The sequence below is a fragment of the Chiroxiphia lanceolata genome, chromosome 4 (genome assembly GCF_009829145.1).
Source record: "Chiroxiphia lanceolata isolate bChiLan1 chromosome 4, bChiLan1.pri, whole genome shotgun sequence".
NCBI classification, from domain to species: domain Eukaryota; kingdom Metazoa; phylum Chordata; class Aves; order Passeriformes; family Pipridae; genus Chiroxiphia; species Chiroxiphia lanceolata.
Window position 1 is genome coordinate 6,506,660 of NC_045640.1, and position 10,162 is coordinate 6,516,821.

General features: G+C 43.4%; 2 protein-coding genes across 4 annotated transcripts in view; one reads left to right on the forward strand and one right to left on the reverse strand.

Annotated features, from left to right (window-relative positions):
• The window catches only part of REEP1 (receptor accessory protein 1), a 68,283-nt gene extending 61,774 nt beyond the window's left edge, over positions 1-6,509 (forward strand). For all 3 annotated transcript variants that reach the window (XM_032685759.1, XM_032685757.1, XM_032685760.1), the window contains 2 exons: positions 1,140-1,279; positions 2,699-6,509. In XM_032685759.1, coding sequence (XP_032541650.1) covers positions 1,140-1,279; positions 2,699-2,770 — 212 coding nt within the window. In that variant the 3' untranslated portion in view covers positions 2,771-6,509. The remainder of the gene's footprint in view (positions 1-1,139; positions 1,280-2,698) is intronic.
• Positions 6,510-7,306: 797 nt separating this feature from the next.
• On the reverse strand, positions 7,307-9,934 carry MRPL35 (mitochondrial ribosomal protein L35). Its single transcript, XM_032685763.1, has 4 exons — positions 9,892-9,934; positions 9,625-9,799; positions 7,916-8,060; positions 7,307-7,675 (listed from the first exon to the last, which is right to left on the reverse strand). Exons 1-4 carry the CDS (start codon positions 9,923-9,925, stop codon positions 7,487-7,489), a joined length of 543 nt encoding a protein of 180 aa, XP_032541654.1. The 5' UTR covers positions 9,926-9,934; the 3' UTR covers positions 7,307-7,486.
• Positions 9,935-10,162: the final 228 nt, after the last annotated feature.

The following is a 10,162-nucleotide window of genomic DNA, read 5'->3' on the forward strand; positions in this document are numbered from 1 at the left end:
CGGTTGGGGAATTCAGTTCTTTTGGGCTTTAAGAATCAAAATGGATTAATAAGTATTTGATGTTTAAGAATCCTCTTTGGTTTCAGTCTTTGGGCTTTAGTCTTTGGAAAAGCAGACTTGCAGTCAAGGTGAGACAAGAAGCACAGAACATTATACCTATGTGTGTTCATGCAACAGTCAAAGTGTAGACCCAGTAATTGTGATTAGTGCCATCTACACAGCAAACACTTCCAGTCCTGACATGTTTCGGAATGAAAAAAGCCGCCTCGGAAAGCTCCAGCCCTGCTGGTAAGGAAACTGTGGAGATGCAGGAAGCTTGGTCATGTTGGGTTTCCTCTTATTCTCTTGCTTTGGATTGTTCATTAAAAATGCTGTCTCATTTCACTGTCTGGATTTAAAGCAGATGAATTTTGTTGTGGAGTGTGACCAGTCCCACAAAGGTCCAAGGATAAGAACCACCACCTCTGTGTGTAGTCATGGGGCAATAATCTGCCTTCAGATCTATCAGTGGAGTTAATGCTCCATCACATTTACATTTACTTCAGAGTGACAGAAGAGAGACTTTTCCCTGCTCTGATCTTGCAGCAACACACCCACTTGCTGAGGGTCCATTCCATGCCTGGTGAAGCTTCTGGTGAATCTCAGACTGGGTGCTTGCCTTGAGATCTCTCAGCTTCAAGTGTGTTAGTGCTTCTGTGCTTCGTGTTTCTGCATCCCAGGCAGCTTTCTGTGCCAACTGGAGGGCTTCAACACCCATTTGGAGTCTTCTAGAGGATACTCCTCCTGGAAGCAGTAAATGTGCAGAAGCTATGGATGGAGTCAGCAATTCAAGAAATCAGCTATTTTGTTTATCCCTGAGCAAAACAAAAGAGCCTCTCTTTCTAGAATCAACCTCCCAAACGTCAGGGACTGTGAATTTAGTCTCAATTCTATGTAAAATAATAAAAACAGAGCTTATAGTGGGTTTGTAAACAAGAGCTGCTATTACTAGAGTGTGTGTGTGAATCTTCTGCCAATTAATCCCTGGGAGATGCATGGCTTTGCAGTGAGGTGACATTTGGCAGCCTGTGAATCAAACCATCACTGATCTCTCCATCCTTTGTCTTCACATTTAGACTGTAAATGGCCATGTTAAATAGGTGAAATAAGTGTGGACAATAGGTATGAGAAGCCGCCTGAGACAAACTGTGAAACAAAAGGCTCGGTGTTCTCAGATGATGAAGAGAACGATTTTGCATCCCTGAACAAAAGGCCCAAAAAGAAGGATCAACCCCTTGAGGTATTTCCATATTGTCTAGGCTTCTCCTTCTGTGACATTCCTTGAACCTTCAACTGAACAAATCTCTCTCTTTGGTGTAAAACCACACAGTCCAAGCAATACATTTCTGTTTTTTCCGAGTGTAGGTCTTGCTGTGGGTTCGCTCATTTTTTTTCCATGTGTGGATTCCCTTAAAGGAGTCTGAATTTGTGCCTGTAGAAAAATCAGTTATACTGGGTTTGGTCAGCAGTTGCAATCCCTTCTGATGGATTGTCCTACCTCTGGGGGCCAGAAACTACTTTGTTTTATGGTCAAGCTAGGAAAAAAGGAGATTTAGGTGGGGTCTAAATAAAACCTCACAGTGCTGCAGTTCCTTATCTATATGAATATTTATACCTTGCTGCATTGTGGGAATGCAAAAACATGGCACAGTCTTGGGTTTGAAAGTCCTATAAAATAGAAATTACAAAGTCCTCCCTTGTGAATGATAAGATCCTTTCAGAGCCTTACAGGTAAATAGATTGATGCTGTTAAAGAAAACAAGGCTTTGGATATTTATGTAAATGGAGTAGAAGAGCCTTCCAGGCCTTGCAGTGTTACCTGGTGCTGTGACAGAGCTCCACGCTGAGAATTCGTGCTCCTTTACAACATCCGGTAACTGTTTCTTGTTGTGAAGCTTGCAAGACACACACTTTTGAGAGAAGTAGGCACTGCAGATTAGGGTTTTTCTTTTGTTTGTTTGCTTGCTAGTCTAACTCCTTTCTGTCTCAGTGTGGAGAACAGGGTTAATCACAGTAAACAATTCCATGGAGTTAGTCTGCCTCCTCCTGGGCATTCAGGGCTCCTTCTTGTCAAAGCTCTCTTTGTCAGCTGACTGCAAGGCAGAATTCCAGTAGCTGATTTCTAAAATAATTTCTGTTGATTGTGTCTAGCCTCTCTCCCAAGCAAGAGGCTGATTTTTAAGAATTCTGCTTTGAGAGAATTACAGATGTTTCACCTTGGGGACCCCTTCAGCTTTGTACTGCCCATGAGCTGTGCCCTCTGAGGTGCTGCAGATGGGTTGGACAGTGCAAGATGCACTGTGAGACACCAGGGCTGGCTCCCTGCCACCAGTTTGATATCCTGACCCATGAGCTGCTGTACATGGCACCAGTTTGACCTGGCTCTTTCAACTGTTGTGTTATTAGCAATCCTTAGCCACACCTCTAACCGAGCGCCAGAGGGGAAGGTGTCGGTGTAACCTGAGTAAAGGACTACAACAGGGGTTAGTCCTCAGCTGGTTGTTCATTAATGATCCTCAGAGCCAAGATCTGCTTCTCCATTGCTTCATGCCTGGAATGGGATCCTTGCTGCAGGGGTCCCTCAAAGATGGGTGAGTTGTAAGGAAAGAAAATACGTTTTCCTATTATGCCACTGAAGTTTTGTCTTGCTTTTCCACAGGCACCGCCTAGGACCCTTAGACCTCGCTTCAGGAAGAAAAGTACCTCATCCTCTGCCACTGAAACAATGTGAGTGCAATGAGCCAATAGCACCAAGATCCACAGAATGTCTCTCTTCTGCCTTAAAGAGCTACTCGTTAATAATGTAGGAAACAGCAGTGGGATGGATGTGCTTTGATGTCCAGCGTTGTAGACATGGCCTTTCTCTCTCCCCTCTCCATATCCCTCTGTGCCACGCTGCTCCTGTGGGTCCGTGACGTGGGTAGGACAGTCTGGCACACACCTGCAGGTGAGGGGTCCTGGTTTGGTTTGCAGAGTGTGCACCCACCCACGCTGTACCTTCGTGATTTCATTTGTGTCTGCATAGCTCTTGCTCTGTGAATGCATAGCAGAAACAACAATAATCAGTTACTCACGATGATACGTTGACGGTGTATTTATTTATGGCTTTATCATTGATGAAGTGGATTTGCAGAACCCGTGGATTTTTCTTTCCTCCCTTCCTCCTCAAGACTGTGAATGACGTAACAAATGTCAAAGTACTTTGACTGTACAAAATGTCCAAGATTCGTTAGCGAAAGCTGAGCTGCAACTACAATTCTGTTTCTGCAAGTAAATCACGTGTTCTGAGAAAATCGTTGTGCTAAACCCATAGAGACAGAACCACCTACAGAGGATGAGGAAGAGACATGCAAGAGAAAATAAATAGTTTCAACAATGTAATGAAGGAGGAGTCTTAATTTTGATCAGCCTGAGCCAGGAGAGTATTTTGTGGAAAACAATGGCGGGTAGAAGAACTAGATCCCACTGCTTGTGGCCAGTGTTCTGCTGCCAGTTTAAAAGTGTGAGCAAGCCAGGCATGTGCCAGCTGCAGCCACAGAAGTTAGAATTGCTTTAGTGATGCATTTCCAGGGGAAAACAAACCTTTCTCCCCTGCTGCAACAGTGCCATTCCCAGCACTCTGCTCTCCTGGTGAGGGGCTGCTGTTCTGCTTGCACAAGCAGAGGAGGGTGCTGGGTCTGAGCTGGTTTTTAAAGCCTGGAGTTTCTCCTGTAACGTGGAGTTTGGTTAGAACCACGAGAACCAGATGGAGTGGTGTATTTGTATCCATATATAAATGAGACATATAAAAGGAAGAGGAAGACGTGGTAGGGTTTGTGTATTTGTGCTTCAAGTTGGTGTCTCTTGTGAGTGTTTAAGCATGTGAGATTCACACATAATTTAATTACGTGGCCCTTTGTGTTTGCTCTTGAACCTGTCACATAGACTAGAAAAACATTTAGCATTATGTTAGGATGTGCCATCACCAATGGATCAGCACACGGGCTCCGTGGTGAACACTGCTCATGTAGGTCAGGTGTTGCAGCCCAGGATGGAGTGTGTCAGGCTCAGAGAGAACTCTGAAGTGGCCTTTGAAACCTTTCCTGTCCAATGGGTCCCTGAGGCCTCCCCCACAGCTTCCTACACATGTGGGGAAGAAAGGAAGAAATTAATTATGTGCACACACAAATGTATACCTGACCTGGCTGGGAAATGGAAAAAGCAAGCAGGTATTTCCTGTGTCTGCCACAGTATTTGGCCTCATTACCTGAGAATTTTATTTCCTTTACATGTGCTGATTCAGTCATATTTTGCAATGTGCAAGAAGGAAAAATTCTTCAAAAAGTAAACCAACAAAGCTGTCTAAATAGCAGTTACAGAAGAGTCAGTCCTTGGAAGATACTCAGCAAAAGCTTTGAGGAGCTAAGCTTGTGTATTTTGTTTTTAAGCGGCTTTAGAGTTTATTTGATTTCTTTTGGCAAACATTAAAAATAAATAGAAAAACTGCCTGCACTGTTAGCAGAAAATAAAATCCTGTTGCAAGCAAGCCATGTTTCCCTGCTATGCAATGGGCTGCTGTAAGATAAAAAAAGAAGCTGACAAGTTTGCACTCAATTATGCCAAATAACCCCAACAACATAGAGCTGCAAAACATCTGACAAGTTCTAATCTCAGACACACTGTATTAACATTGATTCTCACTAAAACTATTAAATGTGCGTCTAATCTGCTGTTTTACTGAAAACTTGACTGTTTAGCATTTCTTAAGTGCTGAGGTGAAATGTTGACAAGGGAGTTGCCTTATATCTCTCAAAACATTCACTGTATAAATGAGAAAAATAAACCTTTTCATATCTCTGGCAAAAATGTATCAGTTTATCAGCGGAGCTGTATATTTGTGTATAGACAGACAGACATGTCAATGCCTGACCACGTGCACTCGTGCTCTAGTGTTCTGTACAGACGAGAACGGCCACTCGCTTTTGATTCCTCACCTTCCTCACACAGGTTGTTTACAGGTCTTTCCCCAACTCTGTCATTTCACCCATTGGCTACGAGAATAAACGACACCGGTGAAGTCTTTTGTTCCAGTTTTTCTCTGGATCCTCTGCCAAGGAACAAGCCCGATTCCAGCGAGTCGCCTTCCTGCGCTGCTGCTGACCCCTCCTGGCACACCGGGGTGTGCAGGACCCGGCAAGGAGAGGATGCAGGGATGGATGGATGCCTGGATGGATGGAAGGGGAGGCAGCAGTTCTTAGCTCCCTCCCAGCTCCAGCTCTGAGGGTGCAGGCCAGCTGACAACTTCCAGATCTCTCCTCCTAAAATCAAGCAGTCTTTCATCAGATGGTTTAAAATAGCAACAGATCTGGGTTAGGTAAAACCAGCCCAGTTTTGGGACCTTTCAGGCAGCTGGCCCCTACCATCAGTCCTGTAGGGCAGGCAGGCACCTCCTGATGTCTCAGGGAGGGCCGAGAGAGTGGAACCCTGAAGGGAAGAGGCCAGCCCATGGAAACAGCCTTTGCCCAGCTCAAGGCTCCAGTGAAATGTGCATTATTTTGAGCACATAAAATCGAGGCTGAGGGGAAGGAAAGTGCAGCTGAAGATGGTCTGTGGTAAACAGGCCTGTGAATTACCTCACCAATTTACTATAAATCCACTCAGTTATGAAGAGAATAAGCTCAGAGCAGCCCAGTGCAGCCCTCAGTGCCTCCTCTCCTGCCACGGGGGCCAGTGTCAGCGCAGCTCCAGCGGTCGCCAGCTGCTGAATCGGGATCACATCTAACACAAGGCACACTTCTCGTGTGTCACCCTGGAGTGAATCCCGCACTCACCTAAATTATAGAAGTGCAAACCCAGCACAGAAGGAATCAGGTAATTTATTCCTGCCGGGAGGGGAAAAAGCTGCTTGGAGAGAGACGATGCTCCTCCTGTAAACAACCTGCTGCCTCTGGCTGCTCTCTGACGCGTCCCCATGTCGTGATGAACCCTCGTGACCGAATGCTCGTTACCCACAGTCTCCTTTTTGCTGTTAGTTTCGGGTCCCCTTTTTGCATCCAGCACCGTATTTGAACTAGCAGAGAACACTACGTTGGGATTTGCGTTTAGACAAACTATTTAAGGCTCATTACTTGTGCACTTGGTGTGATTTTCTTTCCTGTGATGGGTAGAAAAGGTCTGTGATGCAGTGGTACACACTTGATGCCTCACAAGGACAACAGTATTCCAAAGGTTGATGTTTTGCTGGTTTTGTTATACTGCTTGATATACATCTTGAATAAAGTCTTAATCTTTTCTTTATTAAAAAAAACAAAACATCTTTAGTCTGTTCAATGTATCTGGCAGGCCAGAATAATTCCTTTGATCGCTGTATTATTTTTATCTGAATTCTGGCTGACTGTATATAGATGTATTCACTAAGTGCTGCATGTCCTCCAGAACTTTCTGTATTATGAACTGGAAAAAGAACAAAATACAGCTACTGAACACTCTGAGTAATTAGTGAATTCATTGAAATGCTACAGCCTTGTACAGCAAACCCCCTCTTGCTTACACAGGCAGCTCTGGGGCTGATAACCAGGGACTGTCTGCTCAATAATGGTTTAATTATCAGTCAGTGTTTTGAAGCAAATGCTTTTTTCATACACTTTCTGCAAGTAAATCTCTGATGTATCCTATAGCAAAACCAGTCTAGTTTCTCTGCACACTCCAAAAGGACCCTCTAATAAACCCTTGGGTTTGTTCCATTTATGTGTGACCAGGAATATGAAGTCTGAGGTCTAGTTAGGCTTAAAGAAAGAATAAACAAGAAAATACTCCTATTTGCCTGCTTGAGGATGTCGTGCAGGACCCAAAGAATATATTATACTACTCAAAAGCCTACACAGGACACAAAATGTGAGTCCTGTAATGAAATTTGGTGGCCAATGCATTTTAAAATCAGTTACAAAAACTGCATGTAGCCATGAAACTCTGGGGTTTGGGCTTTTCTTTCTATGCTCTTCTAGTAGCATGGACACATGGCAAGTTTATCTAGTATCATGACAGGCAACAATGCTGAGATGGACCCTGCTCTCCTTTCTCCTCTTCCCCCAGGAGACTCCATTTAGTGAGACACCATCCGGTATGGATGCAGCAAAAAAGATCCCGGGATTATTTAAAAATATTTCTTAAAAAAAATTTAAATATGTTGACTTACTTTTAATGTTACACACAATCACAGGAAACCACCAAAAATCAGAACACACAGGTGACCAGCCTGACCTTTGCTAAGTAAAAGACAAACCACAGCTGAAGAGAATATTGGATATTCCTTTATTTTGGGCATTGATTCCCATAATTCCGCTCAGATGATATGCACATGTTTATTTAGAAAAGTTACAGGCATTGGACATTTATATTCCAACATTCAGACCGTGGCACACAACCACCCCCTCCTTCCTAGAGAGGTGCAAAAACCAACCTGAGGTTTCTACACCTGAAGATTCGTTCGATCCTGATACTTCTGGTAGGGATCATCAACGTACCAGTTCCTCCTTTTCCAGAAGGAAGTGGTCATTTTATCCAGGAGTTTACACTGTGTTCTGTTGCACAGCACGAACTCCCTCAGACGCTTCTTCTGGGAAGCCGACTTCTTCCACAGTTTCTTCTTGTAACCAGCCTGTCAGAAGAAAACACATGTAGAGAAAAAAACAACTTTTTAAGTAGGTCACTGCAAAGACACACACAGCCACACTGCTCAGCACAGCAGGATAAGTCCCTCGCTTTCAGGCAAATGGGAGTCTCTCTACAGAGCTTTTTTTAACTTCCATACCAGCCACTGCCCTCCAAGGGAAGGAAAACAATCAAGACTTTACACTGACTGTAAAGAACAGGCTCATACTACCCAAAAAAGTCTCACCTTTCTCCTAACCCAGAGGCCGTTGTGCAGCCGGAGGAACCTTTTGACAACGGCTTTCACGCTTTTCCTCTTCCCCTTCCGTAGGCCGTAGTAGGTGAGAGTCCTCGCTGGCTGCTGGAGGATACTTGGAAGTAGAGGTGTGACACTAAAGAAAAAACAACCCCAAAACAGGGGAAAAATAAAACAGGAATGAAACATCTTTTTCTAAAAGTAATCACTGCGCTTTTCACATAAAGAGAGATCAGAAGGGGCTGTGGCTTGTGTGAAGGTTAACAAGGACTCATCTAACACTACAGCACAGCACCTGATGACTGAGGAACAGCAACTGCAGGGCTGGAGTCTTGCTAAAATTCAACTCGAAGTTATTGTTCCACACAGAACACCTTTTTTTTTTTTTCTTTTTTAAATCTACTAAAAGCAGTCATACACTCAAGCACTAACATTCAGCTGTTAACTGGGATTCAGAAATGACTTTCAGAACATTAATCACAGAACAGTTCGGGTTGGAAGGGGCCTCTGGAGATCATCCAGTCCAGCCCTCAGCAGCAGCAGAAGAAACAGCAGCGATTACAAGAAGACTAATTGTAAATTGGGGTGCAGAGTATGTCCCATTTTACCTCCTGCTTCAAGCATTAATGGTACAGGAGGGGGAAGCTTGGGGCTAACACAGACCTGCTGCTGAGTGCAAGGTCTTGGAGACATTTAAAAGATGTGGCACTTGGGGACATGGGTTAGTGGCAGCCTTGGCAGTGCTGGGTTAATGGCTGGACTTCATGATCTTAAAGGTCTTTTCGAACCTAAATGTTCTATGAATTCATCATATTCATATATAGAGAGGTGTTTCAATATGTATGTAATATATATTACATACTATTTTATATAATTACATATAACAGAATATATTAATACTAAAAAAATGAGGAAATATTAATACATTAAGAGAATACATACAATGTATACTATATATAATACACATTAACATATTGCATTATATTTTTATAAAATAATATATATAAGTATATATATAATATACACAAATATATATATTTAAACATATATTTACCTATCCATTTAAAATAATAGGTCATAAATACATTTGAAATAGTTCATATGCAAATAGGTAAAACATTTACATAAACACGTAATTTATATATATTAAAATAGATAAGTAAAATATTTTATATATCTATTAAAATATAGAAATAAAAATATTTTCTATTTAAAAATAGATGTTGAAATGCATAAAGATAATAAAAGTACACAAAAGCATACATAAATGTATAAAAGTATATATAAATATGTAAAATGTATATATACACATACATATGTACACATATATATACACACACATATACATATGCATACATATATACACATACATATATATACATATAAAAATATAAAAGCATATATAAAATTATAAAAGCATATATAAAAACATAAAAGTATATGTAAATAGGTAGAAGTGTATATATACACATACATATACACGCATATATAGATACACACACACGTATATATACATACACACACGTATATATACATATACACACATATACATATACACACATACATATATACACACACATATATATATATATATATATATATATATATATATATATATATATATATTTTGCCCCAGATATACACATAGAACTCATTTTAAGTGGATATTTTGCAGGAGGGACAACCCGCGCAGCCAGTACCTGCTGAGCACGGAGGGTGCCGCTGTCTGGGGCCGGTTCCCTCCGAGCGGCCGCGGTGCCCGGAGCGGGGCCCGGAGCGGGGCCCGGAGCGGGGCCGGGGCCGGTCCGTGCCCGACACACCGGGCGGGGAGGGCGGAGAGCGGGAGCGCCCGGGGCGCCCAGCGCCGCAAGATCCCTGGGGGGACACGGAGAGACCCTGAGCACGAACTGTGACAAGACACACACACCCGCGAACCCGACACCGCCCTGCACCGACCCGACACCGACCCGACACCGCGCTCCGAGCCGCCGCCGCCGCCATGGCCGCGCTGCGCCGGGCGGGGCCGCGCTGGGACCGCCCACAGGCAGTGCCGGGGCTGCTGAGGGACCGCGCCGGGCTCCTCCTGCTCCCAGGGCCCCGCACAGCCGCGGGGGTCAAAAGTGTCCCCACCACACTCTCAAATTAATCGCGAGCAGTGGTGGAGGTTAACGTTGTTCTGGCTTGGCTTCCTCTCCCCTCCCCTGTTTTTAAGCCTGTAAAAACTCTCGTAAAAGTCTC

Coding starts and splice junctions, on each gene's coding strand:
- MRPL35 (XM_032685763.1), bottom strand. CDS start 9,925: ATGGCGGCGGCGGCGGCTCGGAGCGCGGTGTCGG. Junction 9,800..9,891: donor GGCTCGGAGCGCGGTGTCGG/GTCGGTGTCGGG, acceptor GTGTCCCCCCAG/GGATCTTGCGGCGCTGGGCG. Junction 8,061..9,624: donor GCACCCTCCGTGCTCAGCAG/GTACTGGCTGCG, acceptor TTTTTTCTTTAG/TGTCACACCTCTACTTCCAA.